Source organism: Halichoerus grypus, chromosome 5 (genome assembly GCF_964656455.1).
Source record: "Halichoerus grypus chromosome 5, mHalGry1.hap1.1, whole genome shotgun sequence".
NCBI classification, from domain to species: Eukaryota; Metazoa; Chordata; class Mammalia; order Carnivora; family Phocidae; genus Halichoerus; species Halichoerus grypus.
The window spans coordinates 36,760,986-36,781,928 of NC_135716.1; the positions used below are offsets into that span (position 1 = coordinate 36,760,986).

Here is a 20,943-nt window from a genome sequence, read left to right on the forward strand (position 1 = left end):
ATCCAAACTGTGGTAAACTCTACAAGATAAATGATCTGGCTTCTTCAATATATAAATGACAAGAGATGAAAAATGATAGAGGAGAAAACCTAACGATTAAAAGAAACTAGAAAGAAATAACCAATAGTCACGTGCAGAACATATATGGCTTCTGGTTAAAAAAAAAAACCACCACCACCACCCAAGAAATATACATGCACACAAATACCCACCATCCATGTACGTTTTTCCCCTCCCCCCCTCCACACACATGATATGTATGAGATAACTGGAAATTTGAACACTATATATTTGATAACACTGAAGAATGATTATCTTTAGGTTTGATAATAGTATTGTGGTCACGTTTTTAAAAGTTCGTGTATTGTAGAGATACATAATATTGAAATATTATAGATGATATAATATGATGCAGGGGATTTGCTTCGAAATAATACAGAAGGTGAGGAAGTGGATAGGGGTATGTAAGAAACAATACTGCCCATGGCTGACAGTTACTTAAGAAGGAGTATACTTTTGTATATATTTGAAAATTTCCATGATATAAAAGTTAAAAAAGACACAGAGATGAGAATGCGTATGGCATATGACAAAGTCACATTGGAAGATGATGTCAAGCCATTCTGCCTCCAAACCATCAAACCCCTCTTGTCCCTCTTCAACTTCAATAGGTGATCTTGCTTCTAGCTTCATGGAGAAAGTTAAAGCCATTACATTTCCATCAATTTCTTGTTACCAAACTAAAAATTACCTGCATATGCCCCTTTCCTTCCCTTGCTTAATTTGTTAGGTAAAATAGAGAATCTGTTGCTTCTCTAATTTAAAAGTGGTTCTTTCAAATATGTATTGGATTCTTCTTCCCTTTTTCTTAGGCACTCATGTTGATCTTTTCTCTTTGTTAGTTTACCTAATTCTTCTCTCAACTGGATTCCTCTTGTGAATATTTAAGTATGAGAAAACCCAAGTCCGTTCATCATAAAAGCAAAATCCCCAAACCATGATCCCAGATGCTCTTTCATATACTACCCTTTATTATTACTCTTCACAAATTTCTCAAAGGAGTTATTTATACTCTCTGCTTCTACTATTTTTTTCCCTCTTGTTTACCTCAATGCATTCTAGACTATTTCCTATCCAGGTTAACCTGATGGGGGGAAGCACTTTTAGTCACAAAGTCTATAAATCTACTAGATATTTTCAATTTCTCATCTTTCCGTGTCTCAAAGTGCTAATGATTTGGCTTCTTGGACATTATACTTTTCAAATTCTCCTCTTAGCCTACAATTTCCTCCTGGCCAGTAAAATCCTGATTGGACTTCCTCAAGATGCACTCTTAGGTTCTTTTCTCTATTTCCTCTCTACACTTTCCTTGAGTAATCTCTCATTCAGGCCCATGGATGGACTTAGAATCTGTATCCCAAAGATTCTAAAACATTCAATCCTTTATCACTGGTCTTGGTCTCATGAGCTCCAGATCTGTATGAGTAACTGCCATAAACTCAACACATCCAAGACAAAACTCATGATCTCTCCATACTCTCACAAATGAAAACCAAACCAAACCAAACCAAAAACAATGTGGTTCTCTTCAAGTATTTTCATCTCAGTAATCAGGATTACCACCTGTCTTAGTTTGGGCTGCCGTAACAAAATACCAGAGCCTGGTGGCTTAAAGACAGAAATTTATTTCCCCACATTTCTAGAGGCTGGAATGCTGAGATTAGGGTGCCGGCATTATTGGCTTCTGGTGAAGGCTCCCTTTCTAGCTTGCAGATGGCCACCTCCTCAATGTGTCCTCACATGGCAGAGTGGGGGAGACAGCAAGCTCTCTGGTGTTTCTTCTTGTAAGTGTACTATCCCATCATGGGGGAGCCCCAACCCTCATGACCTCATCTAAACCTAATTAACTCCCAAAGGCCCCATCTCCAAATACCATAATAGTGGGTATTAGAGTTTCAACATATGAAGTTTGTGGGGACAAAATACCATCCATCCAGTTAAACCAGTCAGAGACCCAGAAGCTATGTTTAAATTTTTTCCCTTACCCACTATCTCCCTACTCCTTACCCACTATCTCCCTACTCTATTACCATAGATTTTGCCTTCCCAATATCTACCAATTCTTTCACTTCTCCCTATTTCTTATCACCATTCCCCATCCAACTTATAATTACCTCTCACCAGTACTACTTCAATATTCTCCTAATTGCTCCCTTCCATCTACTCTAGCCCCTCTTAGTGTTCTCTGCCCTGCAAATAGAGTTACCTTTTCAAAATGCAGATATAACCATATCAACACACACACCTCCTCCCTCCCCCACTGCATACATGTCCTGCTGACAGCTCTTCAATGGTTCCTCACTACTCTTAAGATAAAAATCCTAAAATCCTTGATTATGGCCAACAAGGCCTAGTCTCTGCCTCTCCTATAGCCTCACCTCATAGCACTGGTTCCCTCACTCTTCCCTGTTTTCATTTCCTGTAATCTGACATGACACCACTCTCCACACTGTCTTTTGCACATATTCTCCCAGAAATCCACTCTCCCGTCTGCAGTCCTTGGTCAACCCCCCTGTATCCTGTGCAAATCAGCTGCAGGGTCAGTTACTCTGAGAAGCTTCCCTGAATCTCCACTCTTATGAGTCCACAGAACTTCATGACACGTGTATTAGTTTATCATTATATATTACTTTGTTTGACTATTTGGCCAACAAATTCTGTCTTTTCTACCAGATAATGTGCATTTCTTGAGAGAGGGGACTGCTTAGAACAACACTGGGCATATTGCAATTGCTCACAATATGTGGTGTGAAAATAAATGAAGAGTTCCGTTAAGGATTACAGCCATCATTTTAGAACTTAAAGGACTCTTAAAATAGCTCTCTTACGTTATGGAAGAAAATACTGAGGCTCAAAGAAGTAGAGTAATCTTACTTAGGATCACCTGCTTAGTGATAGCTAAGCCAGATGACACCAGATTAGAGAGAGCCTTGAGGGCTGAGGAGAACTTTGACCAGATGAACTGAGGGAGTTGGGTGGTCAACATCATAGGAGTTTGGCAGGGGAAGCTCATTTAACAAGGGCACAGGGGACAACAGGATTAGTGAGGAAAAGGAGAATCTGGAGGGAAGGCTGCAGGTAAACAGACTGAGGAAGTAATTAGGGCATAAACCTAAACTAGGGAGGTAGTAGACATAATGGAGGACCATTTCAAAGGACAAACGAAGAGGACTTGGAATTAAAAAGAAAAAAGGATGAATCAAAGGTGTCAGTAAAATTGTGACAAAACATGACTGGAATAATATTGCTATCACTAGCACATGTCAAGAAATTTGAAGACTATACTAAGGGCAGGAATGAATAAGGAGAGGAGAGAAAAACAGTTTAATTTAATGTGAACATAACGAATTTTAAATAACTAAACACATCTAATAGGCAGATGGAGAAATAGTTCCGTTGTTGGGTAAGTCAAAACCAGGGCTAGGCATTTGGGAGTTGTTAGCATAAAAGAGACAGCTGAGGTTACTGTCTGTAGAGAGAGGGGGACAGAAGGCCCCACACCATGGCCCCGGGAAGGCACAGGTGGGAGAGGTAGGGGAAGAAGACCGGCATGCAAGCACAAAGTTGCAAGGCTACAGTTAGGAGAAGCCAAATAATGTTCTCTTTTTCTTCCACCTTAGTTGGCTGCATGATCCCAGAAAGATATCCCCGCAATTACCGCCATTCTCTTCAGTAGAAGAAATAATCCTGACAGAACTGGACCACATGAAGAAATAAGGAATCTAGATAATTGCCATACCACTGACTTCCCGGCAGGAGACCTTGCGCTGCCTCTTACCATCTGGCCACACCCACAACCAGCTTCTGTGACCCTCTGGGTCCCGTTACTTAGCCAAGTATAGTCCCCTGGAGGCACCGCAGTCAGCCTGACTTTCAAAGAAGACTTAAAGTCCCTTCACTCTACAGTGTTGGTAAGAAATTAATATGGCTTACTGGTTCTACAGTGAAAAATTTGGTATTAAAACCAGGTTGTTATAGGAATAAGAGAAAAAGGTTTATTAAAAAATTAATTAAAAGTCATACACTTTTCTCATTTCTTCCAAAGGTACAAGTTAGAGTTGAAAGAGTAGGGTTGAAATAATGAAAGACTTTCCTGGGTTTTAAAATTCTTGGTCCATGCCCTATTTAACACCCTGACATCAAGTTTACCATTTCATTTTGATAAATCATGGGGAAAATAAACTATGATAATATAATGCTGACACTGCAAATTGGAACCCATAAAACTGGGGAAATGTAAAAGTCAAGGTTCTTATAGTTTTATTGATGAGTTTACATTTCTTAAATGTAGAAGATAGCCTGCTAGTATGGCTGTAAAATTGAATTAAGATAGAGACAGAACTCGAGGGCATGGGCCTTGGCTCCATTTCTGGAAAGAGAAAAGAGGCAAAGGGTTAACTATCAGGGCAGCATTAAGAGAAATTAATTAAAATGAGCTCCTTAAGATGCTTTCTTTCACACTGAAATCTTCTTGTGTTTAAATATTCTGTTACTTAATCTTCATTTTCCACTCCAGAAAATGTCAGGAGGTTATTTGGGTCATCTTTTTTAGATATCTTAGTTCCTCTGAACAAGTACTTTCAAGATATATCTGAATTAATCCCCACTGAGTAATAAATTCAGTAATAAAAGAATATAAAAGCAGAATTCACCAAGGAAAATAAAATCTTTAAAAAAAACATTTCAAAAATACACATCTGGAGGTAAACAACTTAAAATCTCTACTGTCTATTTACATAAACCTATTTGAATGGTGTGCTACTGTATCTGAGAAGTTTTTTAAAGTAATATTTTATATTATTTAATAAGTATATTAAAATATGTATATATTTTCATTCAAATCAAAGAAGTTTATGGAAACAGGATTATACTAAGATGTTTAGAAATTTTTTAAAAGTAAAAATTAAAATCACTGCAACCTATAAAAAACAGTAAGTTAATCCGTAAGATGTAAGAAAACAGTGTTCAAAATAGGATTACAACCCATTAAAAGTCAAATTTTTAAAACAAAAATTAAATAAAACCAGAGCTGAAACCAATCCAAAGCCAGAATGAAATTAAAACGACATGAAAACTATACAGGCAAATTAATGAGCAGGTTAAACAGGGAGAGACTAAAGAAATGATTTTATTAAGAGAAAAAGAATTCAGCGGTTATGTATTTCATCTAGAGATACCAGGTATACTGTACACGAGAATAAATGTGAAATTGCAGTCATAACTGTGTTTGATACAACCACGTTACTTAAATTATAAGAAGACTGCAGTGTGCTAATTAATTTATTACAAAACATAAATGATGTGGTAATGTTCTCCCAATTTGGCACAGATTTTTCTTTGTCGTCATTTAAATGTCATTTCATTAAATGTCATTACAGTGACAGTGTTCAAAAATATGTCTGCAAAGGAACAATGAAAAAAATACCAGGGAGCTCAAATGTTTTTACAAATGACCCTGAGTTAATTAGAAAAATATGCACCCTTCCCAGTTCTTCTTCTCACGTGTCAGCTCTCATTAAATTAAAAAAAAAATTTTTCTCATTTCAAAGTTAAGGAATCCTATGGCTAACAAAACTTTTAAACTGGGATCAAGTGGGCACATTCCTACGTTTCTGTATGATGTCATACCAAGCAGTTCACAGCTGAATTTGAATTTGCGAGAACTATGGATGATTTTTCAATATAAGAAGTACCTGATCTAATGCTAATTTTTTCTCTATAGGCTAACTGTGCTGGAACAGGTGGCCCTGCTTTCCATTACGGAGCGCTAGCACGCCAGTGTGAGGCCTGGGTTAGTTCACCTTCTCACGGGGAATTCTCCTCGGTTGGGAATGGATTTATTATGGCTTCACACATGGAATAGAGCTCATGTCAGCTGAGGGCAGTGACACATCATATGATTCAAATTAACCTGCTGTGGACTGTTCCGCAGGGCTTAGATTGTGTATTAAAATGACGACATTTTAAAAACAGCTTGAAAGAAACCAGGATTGCTGAACTGCAATGGTTCCAATTTGTTCCAACTAATCTATCACCTGCTGGAGATATTATTCTAGCGGGTTTCTGGTAGCTGCTGCTTTCCAGGTTTCTCCAAGCCACTGACCTTGCTAATGGGTACAACTGTTGCCTCTGAAGGAAGGAGATGGGGGTGACAGAGCTTTGAAGGGCTTTTCTGATGTAGAAGTTGGGACCTACCATTTGCTCTAAGGTACTATTAAGTGAACAGAGGAAATAAGGGAATACTCAAGCACTTTTGAATTATTTTTCCAAAAACAAGGGCTAAAGAGCAGCATTTGTATCACATTGTTTAGATAAATAATCCCTGCAAAATAAATCTGTAAGGCTGAATTCAAAAGCTGTTAAGTTTTCACCTTAAGAAGAAAACTTAAGGTTAGGTAGTTATAATCAGTATTTTCTGTATTCTTCAGGGTCGTAACTTTTATTGCTGCTGAAATGTTAATTCAGGAGCAAGACAAGAATAAAAGTATACCATTTTAGAGCTGTAGCATAAAACTCTGGGAATGATACTTAAATAGGATGTGCATCTAGATTAAAAAACTAATGTTAGCAAAAGATTCTTAATGGTAACACCACATACAAAAGACTTTATTTTTTTAAAGGAAGGGAATGACATTGGGGAATATTATAAAGCTGAAGCTTGTTCCCATAGTCTCAGCATAAATAATATTCCTCTTAGTACACCATTTTCTAAAATCTGGAAACAAGATAACTTTCTTGAGTTACCAAAAATCTATAAAATAAGACACTCCTATGGTAAGAAGTACTTTATGTGTCCTGTATTTCTATTGATCTCTAAATTAATATAGAGTGGCAATTTGGCTGTGTAGTAAGAGAATATGATTAGTCTATGGACTAACATCTTATATACTTTACACGACAAATTATTTACAGTAAGGAAATTTTTGTCTAAGATAGTAAATTCTGGAGCAGTTCAAAAATGTTAGGTTAGTATGTAGTGGAATCCCACACAACTGATATACCATTCAAACTAATCTTCCCTCAAATACTTTATGAAAGAAAACTACTCTTGGTTAAAATGTTTTAGACTTTGAAGAACTTAAACCATTAATTAGACACTGTATTTGATTTTTCATAATAAAAGTACAATTTAAAAAACCACTTATCATTCTTTCTATCATTCCCCTCTCCTGTGCCCCAAAATATCTGCAGTTTGGTCCTCAATAGCCGTGTGTGTGTGTGTGTGTGTGTGTATTCATTCATTCACGAATCATATAAAAGCTTGTTACAAAAGTGTAGTCTCCAGCACCAATCCCACTTTACCTGGGAGTTGTTAGAAATGTAGAATTTCATTCCCACCTTCTAGAACTATTAAACTATTTGCATTTTAACAAGCTTACCAGAGATGCTTCAAATGCACACTCAAGTCTGAGAAGCGCTACTATAAAATAACACTTTCAATCCATTTGTTCAAAAGTTGAATCTCCAGATAGATTATCACTCTTATTGAATAAACATTAAATAAGGAATGGCATATATGTAATTTCTAACTTAAAGAAGTGTAAGAAACACAAAAGTATAACTATTTAAAAAAAATCACATCCCTACTAGTCACATTAAATGCTAGAATTATAAACATAATTTTTCATTCATTCACTGACATTTCTCCTGAAATGTAATTTCTTTGGTTGCCATGAAAATATACATAATTATGGATTTGTAGATCCCATTCTTTAACAAATCAACCAAATATAAATTAGAAGGGAACTTTCTAGCCAAAGTGAGTGAAAGACTGTGCCTAAAAGCAAAAAAAATCTGAAACTAAAAAAGAGAAGAGGGAAACCCAAGTTTCTTTCTCACTTCTTCATGAACTAATCATATGTTCTTACACAATTTCACCCATTCTCACATGTTCAGTCTTTTACATGTGAACAACTCTGAAGTCAGGAAGTGCCTTGAAATGGATATAATAAGAAAGCACTGTATCATAGTTTAAATAGCAGATATTTTTTCTTTTTTCTTGGTACATAAAATGTTTTTTCCTACAATTGATGATGGCTTGGATAAAATGAAATATGGTATTTCACACTCACTAGCCAAGTACTAGACTCACATTACTCTCAATCTGTCCATTACCTCACCCCAAAGACTTCTTCCAACTTTGATGACTCTCTTAGCCTTCATCATTAGCTTCTTGCTTTCCTTTGAGTCTTTAAAACCATGTCTAGATACTTATAATGATTAGAAATAGTTCTTCATACTTCTACACCTTTTAAATCCCAGCACTGGGAAGAACAGGGCCTCAGTGAAAGGGGCAGTGTAGGTGGCTTTAGGCTCTCTTTACTCCAGACATGATGACAAGTGGCTTTCTTCAATCTGTGGCCACGGCTCATGAGTGCATTGGTCTGCCATGACACACACTGAACCAGGTCCATGCAGGGATATTTTTCACTCATCAAAATTCACACTTTGCAGAGTATTGCTAGAGATCTCAAGACAGTTTAACACCATTGTTTTAAATTCTTAATGAAGAAACTAATATTTTTTGATGACTAATATGTTTTGAAGCACTGTAAATATAAAGTAAATGAAAATGCAGTAATTTTTATTAAATAGTTAAGATCTCATTGAAGTGAAGGAAGAATAATAAAAAGAAGAGGAGGAGGAACAGGACATGAAGGGAGAAGAAATAGAGCAGGCAAAAGAAAGAAGAGGAGAAGGAGAAGAGAGGAGAAATCTATGGCTGTGCTAAAATTAGTGTAGTAGAGAAGTGATCTAGGTCTTTGGAGTCATAAGACCTGGGTTTGAATGGCTCCACTGCCATTCCTTCATAGTTTTAAGTCTTAACTTCCTAATTCATAAAACAGGCATAATTATAGTGCCTCCTTCTTGGGTCTATATGAGTATGTAAAGCACTTAATACCTGGTACTGATAAGCACTCAATACATTTTGATAACTGTATCTATCTATCTAAAACTGAGTGTTAATTTCTCAAGCACATTGTTAAGTATTTGAAATAAGTATACTTATCCAATTGAATATACCTATGTATATTATCTTATGTAGATATATCGTGTATCTCATCCATCCATCCAACCACCTACCTATTTTATTCTTTTTGTTTACAGTAAGGAAACTGAGGCATAGGAGATTAGATCAACTGCCTAAGGTCACACAGTTAGCAGAAAAGGTAGAAATAAAGTCTTGGGTCTTTGGCTTACAGTCAATATTCTTTAATTGATAACTACTTTTTTGTCAGACCAAAGGTAATTTTTTTCTAAAGATTTTATTTATTAATTTGAGAGAGAAAGAGCACGAGTTGGGGGAGGGCCAGAGGGAGAGGGAGAAGCAGACTCCCCGCTGAGCAGGGAGCCTGATTTGGGGCTTGATCCCAGGACCCCGAGATCATGATCTGAGCCGAAGGCAGATGCTTAACCAACTGAACCCCCCCGGCGCCCTATACCAAAGGTAATTTTTAATGCATATTAATATTTGCCTTTTAATCTCTAGAATGGGCAGCCTGAGAAGAATACACTTCTGGAAAACGAACTATTCATTTTTTGCAAGGAATGTCACAATTACTAACAGACCCTAAGTACATGTTAATATACTCACATGAAAAAAATGTATACACATTTGAATTATGACTTTCTTACCTGGTCCATTAAGAAAGTCTTTAATTTGTAGCGTTACCAGGGAGGGTGGAATACCACTTTTGCTGTCTATTTCTCCAGGCACGGTCTGCAGCCAAACTGTGCAGTAATCAAGGGCTTCAGGCAGAGTCTTCCCGGGATCTGAAGTGACAAAATTGAAATTAAAAATGTCAAACACATCACAAACATCTCATTTTGGTGTAAGAGCTTTAGCTGACAATAAGAAAAAATGGTTAAATTCACTTCTGTAACCTCCACTGATTCATCTGTTTGTACATATCCTTGTCACACAAGTACTCATATGGACAGAGAGAAGCTCTCTCTCTACATTGGAATGATGAAACCATGCTTTCCAGAGCCAGGCCAAAAAGGAAACGACATTTCAAATCTTAACTCGTATTATCTTTGAATGAAGGTAAAGTTTCTGTACTCTGAGCTGCTGTTAATAGTTGTATAGTTGGATTTCTTTTCCTTCTTTTTTTTTTTTTTAAACAGGATGTTGGAAACAAATTAAAGAAAAAAAGGGCAAGCTTTTTAGCTTAAAAAAAGGCAAATATATGTTCAAAGATGCAGTGGATTAGTACTACTTAGGGTCTATTTGATCTGTTTCAGAGTTTTACTGACATTACAATCACTTTTTACTGCTAGGCTTTTGAAGTTAACTTCAGTAGCTTTCCCATAACCCTCTTTAATGATAAAAATTGGTCAATCTTTTATTAGTTCCAATTATAACTAAATCTTGACTTTTTTCTGTTTTGACTTTTTCTGTTACTGTGTATTTTTTACTTTTTTCTGGTTTATATAGTATATTCTTTAAAAAGTATTTTTTAGCTATTGGTGAATGCAAACTGAATTTGCTTTTTACTGCTTGGCAATCCAGTTTTTTTTTTTTTTTTTTTTTTTTTTGGCCATCCAGTTTTTATTGAAATAGCTCTTTAAATAAAACGACTGCTGTATCTTGGCATACAATGTAGTAGGCTTTTTAAAAAAACTTCTAAATATTCACAGTTTTTCTTTTGTTTCAAGATTGTTTTATTCTCTGTGTTTTAATAGCCTCTGAATGTCAATTTTATAGGGATGTTCTTGCCATAGAGTCCATCTATTCACTTTTCAGTCGATTTGAAATGTGTTATTAAAGTGTTATTTATTTTAAGTTTTATTGATTGGATTGCTTTCAAGAATAGCATTTACATACAGTGTATTATATTCAACATATGGTTATATAGTATTACTGTCATATGTGAACTGGGCATATAAATTCTGCCTTGGAATTTGTATTTCTTGACCTTATCATGTGATTCTTATGAAATTTGGCACATATGAACCTTTATGTGATTTCAAAGAAAACACTGAAAGCAATTGATTGTGACATTAGATCTACGTGGTAAAGATCAAACACCAAGCTAGTGCATTCTTCTCTTTTTATATGATCAGTGAATTTCAAGCAGTGAGAATATGCATAGTAGATCAATTACACAGTAACACTATACTATTCTCTCTTTCAAATATAATGGTCAAGTGTCGTGAAATAATAGCAAAAGTCTCTTGCTGGTAGGATCTATAATCAATTTGTAGGAGCTATGTAACTTGACGGGACCTGAGTGTCTACTTCTAGAGTCCCATCTGTGTAGCCATGATCAAGAAGCAGTTATTATCAAGTAAACGGTACTGTGCTAGACCTGTATGAGGAGGCTTAATTCTTCATTTTGAAGAGAATACAACCTAAAGAGAGAACAATGACCTAACAGAGAAAACAGACCTAAGTGATGTAACTAAATAAATAATGGACAGAGAGGAATTAAACTGATGTAGAAATTATCAGCATGATAAACACAATTAACAGAAAAGGCAGAAATAAAGTCTTGGGTCTTTGGCTTACAGTCAATATTCTTTAATTGATAACTACTTTTTTGTCAGACCAAAGGTAATTTTTTTCTAAAGATTTTATTTATTAATTTGAGAGAGAAAGAGCACGAGTTGGGGGAGGGCCAGAGGGAGAGGGAGAAGCAGACTCCCCGCTGAGCAGGGAGCCTGACTTGGGGCTTGATCCCAGGACCCCGAGATCATGATCTGAGCCGAATAAATAAAACTTAGGATGAACAAACAAGTTATAGGGATCACATATTCAAACTTGTGTGACAGAAAAGGGATATCATTAATATAAAGAGCTCATATAGTCAATATAGATATTAATAGAGAAAAATGGGTAAAGAATAAGCAATTATTAAATGAAGAAATTAATAAAGCAAATAGAGATGAAGAAAACAAATGGCATATAAACATTTTAAAATATAAACATTATGAGATACTAAATCTTAGTAATAATCAAAGAAAATTTTTTTTAAACAAGTAGAATTTTTCATCTATCAGATAGGCCAAGACTAAAAAACTGATAATGGCTGTGTAGCTTGCGCATGTGCGTGCATGCACACACACACACGCGCGTGCACACACATACTACAGAACTGCTAATCATAGTAAACAGCAGAAAACAACTTAGACGTTCATCAACGGATTGATGCTTAAATAAACAACAGTGATCCATAGAATTGTTTAGAAGACTCAAGAAGATCTGTATGTACTGACATAGGAAAAGCCATCTTACATTGTTAATAGTAAAAAACAAAGCAGGTTAAGCATCTTTTCATATACTGGCCATTTGATTCCTCTTCTACAAAATATTTACTTATTCTTTTTTTTATTAGTTAATGAGTGCTAATGTTTGTCGTAGGTAGCAAATATTTCCTCTTGGGATGGTAGTTGTCCTTAAAATAAATTCTGATGCTTTTTGCAAGCATACTTTTTTATAGATGTGAAGAAAAATCTATTAACTTTTATTTAATGGCTTTATCCCTAGGTGATTACATATTTTCCTATAGTTTCTTCAAGCATTTTTAACATTTTGTTTTTACCTTTAGCTATTTAATCCTTCTAGAGAGCACCGTTTTATGAAAAATAGGAAAAAATGCTCAGCCTGACAATCAACCACATACAAGTTAAAACAAGAAGTTTTTTTATTTGACAGCTTAGCATAAATTAAAAAGATTGATAATATCTTGTATGGGGGAGAAAGAGGAGAAATGGATCTTCCTATGTAAGGTCGATTTCTGAATGAGTAGGGGAGAGGTTGAAAATGAGTGTCTACCAAAATTCTAAATATCCATGCCCTTGTCATTAGGAAGGCCACACAAAGGACTCTACCTTAAAGAAATAAACCTACCTGCATATATACATATGTACATATTGGAGGATGATCATCTTAAGGATGATCCTAAGCATATAATGGTGCATGGACCTATATTCACAGCTGAAGAAAAAATAGGATGACACATCAAGCATCTAAAAAAACTGAAGTGAAGGGGAAAGGGAAAAAGCACTTCAAAGGATATTTTGATGTTCTATTTTCATCAAGGTATAGACGGGGGAAGCACAAAATTCTGATAATGTGGATGAGGGTTTTCTAAGTAGGGGAGATAGGCTTTGTGCAGGTTGCTTCTCTTTTCATAGAACTTAGAGGGCCTGGCCATCTGGCACCCAGCCTTGGAGTCTGCACTGGGGCAATTACAGAGGGATATGACTTAATGGAGATGGAATAAACAAACTGGCAATAGTAGGAAGCAGAATGGGAATTAGGAATTTAAAAAAATGTAAAAGTCTAGGAAATCCATCTAAAGAAGCCAAACTTTCAATGACTGTTTTCCCCCCAAATTACTGGTTTGATGATATTGTTGGTTTAATATGGCTACACAACTGATTGGAAAGTACAGCTGTATTTATAGAGCTGACAGAACAGAATAACTGAATTGAGGAACATCCAGGAAAATACAGGTTGCATGGTTGATGAATACAGAATGTATGACAGGACAGTGGCTACTCTCCCAGTTTTAGCTAAAATCTCTACTTTGGATATGCCCCTAGTCACAGTGGTGAGATGATGTGGAAGTAGTAGCAGAAAGGTCTGTCAGAATCCCACAGAAATAGCTCAAGTCTGCAAGTCACTATTTAGTCCCTTATGCTCTAATAGCTAGACGATGAGGGGCATGACTTTTAGACTTCCTGTAATGTCTTTGATTTAACTTCTCCTTAATTCCATCATCAAGTCTAGAAAATGGGATTCATATTACACATTCCTCAGGGTCAATGTAGCTGGGAAAGTACCAGATAAACTAAGATTAAAGGAGCCTTTGAATATAATATAAATAGAATGACAAATAGGGATGACTACTTCATACTGGAAGCTCCTTCAGACTTTGACAGTCTTCTTCGCTGTACTTAGCAAACACCTATTTATTTGAGCACAGGAAGCTCTCGGAAAGAGGAAGCTCCTGCTGATGTAGATGAGCACATTTATGCTGTTGTCCCTAAGCCTAAGAAACAGGAGACAGTGGTATCTTATTAGGAGTTACAGAGCAGGGGAAATGGGTCCGAATAAATGACGAGTTGCTCATAGCCATAAATCCTGTTCAAAGTCAGTGAGAATTCACTTCAATAAGACAATGGTACTGACAAAGTTATACAATTTGTTTTCCTTCTTGGTTGACCTGGCCTCCAAAAGAAAATACTTCATCATATCCCGTCACAAAGAACACCCAAAGAGAAGATTCAGGAAGTCTCCAGTCCTTTCACAGATGGATCAAGATATTACTGGCTTTCACAGAGCCTTGTTTCAGATTGTATTGTGTTTGTAGTTCACTTTGCTCTTCTTCACAAACCTTCGTGTCACTTAACTGCTTGGGAGGTCCTCCTCTGAATCTGATAAAAGTGGTCTTTGTACTGCTGCTCATTATTATTTTTTAACCCTTAGCAAATATTCACAGAGTTAAGTACGTTTTTGCCTAACATTTGAATTATATAAAATATAACATGATTCAGTGTGACCCGTTCTTATTTTCTTTGCAATCTTCAACTTAGCCAAAATTTGTTTTCCAAGCTCACATAGAACAGCTGAATGCTACAGATTTTGTAAGCTTTATTCTACTACTTTATTCTATTCTACTTTTTTAAAAATTTTTTTATTGTTATGTTAATCCCCATACATTACATCATTAGTTTTAGATATAGTGTTCCATGATTCATTGTTTGTGCATAACACCCAGTGCTCCATGCAGAACGTGCCCTCCTCAATACCCATCACCAGGCTAACCCATCCTCCCAACCCCCTCCCCTCTAGAACCCTCAGTTTGTTTTTCAGAGTCCTTGTCTCTCATGGTTCTTCTCCCCCTCCGATTTCCCCCCCTTCATTCTTCCCCTCCTGCTACATTCTTCTTCTTCTTTTTTTTATTCTATTCTACTTTATTCTACTCTGCTTTGTTCTACTATGTGGCAGGAATTTTTTTTAATTTTTTTTTTAGTAATTGAGCTGAATTTTTACGAAGGTCCCAATGAGAAGACATTTCCCCACAGATGTCAGTGGTAATTTCCCCATTTTAAAGATTGACATACACTGAATGAAGTCCAGCTCCTTTTACACCAGATATTTCTAAGTGTTAGTCATTGCAGAGACAATCTTTTCATTTCTTTTGCCATGTGAATGAACTTTGAATTTTAAAAATCCCAGTGCATAAGAATTTGTTTATTTCAAAGCTAAGTATCTCTTATTTTCTTCCCCACTCTCCCCCTCTTCCCTAACAGTTACTTTTACCAACCTCAGGTTTACAAAGCAATTGATAATCTGTACCTCTTTCTGCTTTCCCTGGGCCACTTTTGTGCTCAAGAACATCTCCATTAAGTACGCTGATTAAGGAAGGCAGAAAGTAATTGCCAAATGGTGATTTCCCCTGGCAGCTCCAGGCAAAGATTTTGTTGTGCAAGATGCAATTACCTATAATCACAATAATGCTTTTGCCCCTTTGATTCAATTTTCTCATGATACCTTTGTCGTTTACATTTCTTTAATGGAAAATGAGTGCTAATGCAAATAAGAAGCAAAGTCAAGGATACAAAATTTTCCTTTGGTGGAAAGTTCTTGTAAATTTGTGTTTCTGGAAAAAATGCTATTAATTGAAATTTGGGGGATGAGTGCTGAAAAATAAACATTTGATTAATTGGGTTTTGGTGTACCTCATTTTAACCATGTTTTCTCCGGTAAGTCGTTTGTCATCCTATTCTCAGTATTAGCTTCTTGCTGTATTAATCTGATCCTGTTGCTGCTTGCAGTCCTGGGTAACAAAATCCTGCTCAATATTATCAACAACTTTGGAAATTATATCATACTTTAATTTCTAATCCCATTGATGCTAATGTTATCATCCCTAAATCATTATGATTAAAATTAATGTGTTCCCTAAACTACTATTGCAGATTTAAATTTCAGTAACTTTTTGCTCTGATGTCATATTGCACTGAGTTTTCTTTCGGACAGTAGTTCATGATTAAAATATTACAAATTCCTCAAAAGCATAAAATGCTTATATGATGTAGCACTCCAAATAGCCTGAAGATTTACTTCTGTCTTCATTTTATCAGTTCCACAAAGTCCAGAAGGATCTACTGTTTGTTTGTTTTTTTTAAAAAGAAAGAAGATTAGATTTTATTCACTTTTTTGCAAAGTCTTCAATGACCTGCTATGGTTGCAAGCACGCTGCAGTCTGCCATTTTTAATGAGCCCAGGCCAAAGTCTCATCTATGGCTGCTTTTCTTTTGGTTCTCTTTGGCCTGTGAGGTACACGGGGTTATGCTTACGAAATAACATTTAAGTGATTTTTGATGAACTCTTGAGGGACAACTGGCAGGTGAAAGGATACTGTCATATGGAAGAGGTTTATGAAATAGACTGCCATTGACCTAGGACTTACTGAACACAGACAGCCCTACTTTCATTGAGCTTTTTCACATTTTGTTCCATAGGAGAGTTTACATCAGTTTATAACACAGTAGAAAATTCAGGGTAATGAAAAGAACGTGAACTTTGGAGGCAGACAGATCTGGGTTTAAGTCCTGACTCCTTAAAGTGGGTAAATTTAATTTTAACTTCACGGAGTCCCAGTTTTTTAGTTGCCAAAATGGGGATAATACACTAGATTGTGGGTTGTTGAGAATATTATATCAGATAATATGTGTAACATGGTTTGCCTGGGACATGGCATGGTAAAAGTTCAATGAACAGTCACTGTTTTGTTTCTAAAACACAACCTTTAAAGAAAATAGGAATACGTGTGTGCAGTGTCTTTCAAGTGTCTACTCCTCCCAGTTTTTGTTTTTGCTTTGTAATTTTGAAAAATCTTTTTTATCAATGATCTGAAATAAGAGGAATATAATAGGTAAAAAATAAAACACTCTGTTTATTAGTGGAAATTATACCCAATTTCGATCTTAAAAAACAGAGTAAACTTATTTATATTTAATTCCTAAAATAGTAACTACTTAGGTTTAAAATACTAGTCAATGTATTTTACTTCTCTATTAAATACTCCTGGCTGAGGAGAAATTATTGACCTAACAGTTTCCCTGCACTTTGGTTCTGGTAATTATCAAAATTATATTCTTACTTTCTTTTCCATCCCTTGGAAATATCTGGCCTATGTATGAATCAAGGAAGTAAATCATCTGCAAGCCCAAATAGACTCCTTTCCATTTCTTAAACTGGGAGTTCGAGACTCCTTTTAGTAAGGTATCTGGGTATATCAACTTTTACACAAAGAGAAGATTGGAATGACTTTAAAATCATTTTCAGTGTTCAATAAACATGGTGAGTGCATCAGAATTTCAATTTCACTCAGCTTTCTTTTGTTAAAGAAGATCAAGCAGAGTTCACAGCTAGCCAGAGTAGAAAGGGAGAAAACACCTAAAAAAGAATCAGGGAAGTAGGTGAGGGCTTCGAGAGATTCCCTACTCTCCTATCCTCCCTCCCAGTTCACTGATAAGATATTCCTAGATGGTCTTTTAGCTTAATCCTTTTGTGCCCAGCCAAGAATACACGAAGGTGTTTCTTAATAGAACTTGAATAAAATTTAAAGAAAAGCATCTTTGGAGGCTCTAGATCTATTTACCTCTACCTATGAAATTGATATTGTTAAAGCTCCAAAGGAGCCTCTTTCAAAAGCCACTGGTGTGCTTGGTTTGGCTGAACTCAGCGGATGGAAGTGTCCACTCCCTGCAGTGAGAGGTCATAGTCAGAACAGTCACCTTTTGACCACCATCTATAAAAAAAGGCAAAGCTACATACAGGCTTACTGAGTTTTCTCATATTTTCTGTATTTTTTTTTATGATCCTTAGTTTAAATGGCTATCTTTTTCTTTCCCCTTTTTTAATGTAGTGACAGAAGCAAACATAGTCCATAAAACCCTCAAGATGTCTGAAAATTAAATTGTGAAGGAACCCAGATCCTTAAAACACAGTAACAATTGAACATCAGAGCAGCAAAATCAATCAAGGAACCAATTCTAAATTGCTGTGGATGCAAGGTAAGTGCCACCATCTCCTTGTTGATATCCAGGCATTTGGTCTATGCTCTGTACCTTGTATCTCCTAAGATGGAAGGGGAACGGGAAGTTTCCTGGTTTGAAATCCTAAGCCTGGAGCCCAAGAGAAGAGGAAGAGGAAGTATTAAAGTGGCTGCTGGGATGTGTGATCATCAGTGCCCATTGGCTCTTACTTTTAGAACCAAGTCTTCCATATCTTGCTAAAAGGAAGTATACTATTTATATCTGATGATGCTAACCAGCAGATAATAAGTGAAGATACCATTTCAATGAATTCCTTTCAACTTATTTTCTATGCTGCTCTGTGGTATTCTTGATCTCTTTCCTATTTGGTTGTTTTCATGTTAATTCTAATGTGGGTTTCAGATGTTTTACAGGACAACATTCGATTAAAATTCAGTGCAAATAAAACCAGGGTGCTGTACAGTAAAAAAAAAAAAAAAAAAAAAGCAGTCATATATATATATATATATATATATATATATATATATATATATACATACATACACACAAGGAAGATCAACTTAATCCTAATTTTAAGCCTCTTGTCTGTTCTGAGCAAAGTCTGAGTTCTGTAACATTGAAAATTAATTCAGTGGCTTTAAATAATTCCTCCCATTTCTCATTCATTTTAAGTAAATGCTGATGATTGAGATGGATGCCAAAAGGACCAGGATACTAGTCTTTCTCATGTTCAAAAAGGAAGGTCCGTTAAGCTCCTCCTTCAACTGCTAATAACTACAGAAGTCTGCACTTACAGTTGAATAATATTCCATAGTTCCAAGGCATTTCATAAATATCTCATTTGGAGCTAAGATTAAACCATGAAACTACAAAGACCAAGATATTAGTATACCCATTTTAGAGATAAGGAAACTAAGGCACCAAGAAATTTAGTTATTTGCATCAAAGAATCTTGGTATTAGAGCCAAGACTAAAAGTCAAAATTTCTGCTTTCCATTCCAATACCCTTCCCCATATGTTAATTCCCCCTGCCGGCTGGGTCAACTTCTTATTTAACAGTCTCCCCACAACTCTCCCTGAGTGATACACTAGAGTTCCTCTCACTTATGAGACCTACTAACTTGCTGATTTCTGTCAAAGTAATAATTCCATTTCATATTACTGGCCAGCAAGAAATGTTCCCAGCAGCTAAATTTTCAGATAAATGTTCAAGTTGTGATCATTATGACATTAAAGTCACAGGTTAATTCTAAGCCTTTCCAGAGACATTAGCAAAACCTTTAATTCTAAAGAGACATGTAATTCAATCCTTCCCTTAAAGTCACAATAACTAAATGAAATCAAGATATGATTTATGAGGTGTAAGGAAGGCAGTTTATGATTTTCCAACTGTTGGTTTACTCAGATATCTCTGGCACATTTTCTGCAGACCTATTCATGAAAGGGTAAAGAAGCCAATTACTGTAACTGAAAATTTCCAAACTACACAATAGCCATAAATTGCACTAAAATGATGTGAATTTTTTTGGCTAATTACAACCATTATTTTAAACTCAACTTAAAGATGTTAACAATGTTGATAAAAGCAACAATGACAATATTAACATTCCTGGAGCCCTGTGCTACACACTTAGCTAAGAGCTCCATACACATCATTTAATTCTCACATCAGTTCTAGGAGGTTGCTACCAGTGTTCTCCACATATTCTAGATAAGGAGCAGAGGCTGAGAGAGATGAACTAACTTGTCTGAGGTCACACAGCTGTTAAGCGGCAGGGCTGAGATTAGAACTCAGGGCTGACTGACTCCAAATCTTGAGCTCTTATTGCACTCTATTCCATGTTTGCCTCTTAACTAGATCTGAAGTCATAGATGTAATATTTGTAAGACTTTAAAATGTGGAAAGTATCCCATAATATAGATAACATGTTGTGGATATTTCTGTCATACACAGAAATGTGTGATTCCCTGATCTTTCAGTATAAATTCTAATCAAGTTTAATTTCTGTATTTTAGTATAGACGATGTTTGAAAAATTACAGTAAGGTAAGGAAGCTGCAGGATGGTTGAAGCAACTGTCTTCAAATTGGTTAGTTCCTGTCACACGATGAGTAATAAGCTACTGGACTAACTGACTATGTGCTGAGGAAGTACGGGGGTTAGTTAAATTTCTTCAGAATGGTTCAACTCCTTCACAATTGACCAGATGGCGCAGTCATTTCTTCAAAAACAAACAAAAAGCCCCAAACAAACAAGAAGAAAAATGACTTTTTAAGTCTGCCCTAGGAGGCATAGTCAAGATATGAGGCAATTTCAAATCTGGACTCCATTACCTTAAACAAAATAAATATCAAATTTTAAATATTTATAAACACAACTAATACGATTATGTTAAAAACAACTACATACATCTTTATTTAAATGAGAACTGCCAATATTACAGCTGCTGCATATAAAGGTGCTGGCAGAAGATTTCATTTGTTAGAGGTTGCTCCAGGTAAGGACGTGGGAAAGCCCACCGTCACATTATTTTAACATTTTAAAAAGAAACTTGTTGACTCACAGATGTATTATCTACCTGGACTAGATGGAAGATCCTGTTTAGGTTATTAATATTAATAGTCATAAAAGAAATTCAAGTTGATAATTTAGGTTTTAGATAACCTGCCATATTTTTAATTATGGAGGGTAAATCAAACCACCATATATACACTTACAGGTATAGCTGGCATAATTTAAGGTCACTAAATTATGAGGATTGGGGATTATACTTTTTTTAAGCTTTCAAAATTATTAGCAATTGTCATCACTTCTGTTTCACTTCAGTTTTCTAAAAAAAAAAAAATGTAGTATAGGTACAAATAC

The 20,943-nt window shown here is 35.7% G+C and overlaps 1 protein-coding gene across 3 annotated transcripts in view; it reads right to left on the minus strand.

The window, feature by feature from the left end:
- Window positions 1-20,943, minus strand: part of VPS13B (vacuolar protein sorting 13 homolog B) — a 741,629-nt gene that overhangs the window by 178,113 nt on the left and 542,573 nt on the right. For all 3 annotated transcript variants that reach the window (XM_078072177.1, XM_078072178.1, XM_078072179.1), the window contains one exon: window positions 9,697-9,834. In XM_078072177.1, the coding sequence (XP_077928303.1) occupies window positions 9,697-9,834 (138 nt within the window). The remainder of the gene's footprint in view (window positions 1-9,696; window positions 9,835-20,943) is intronic.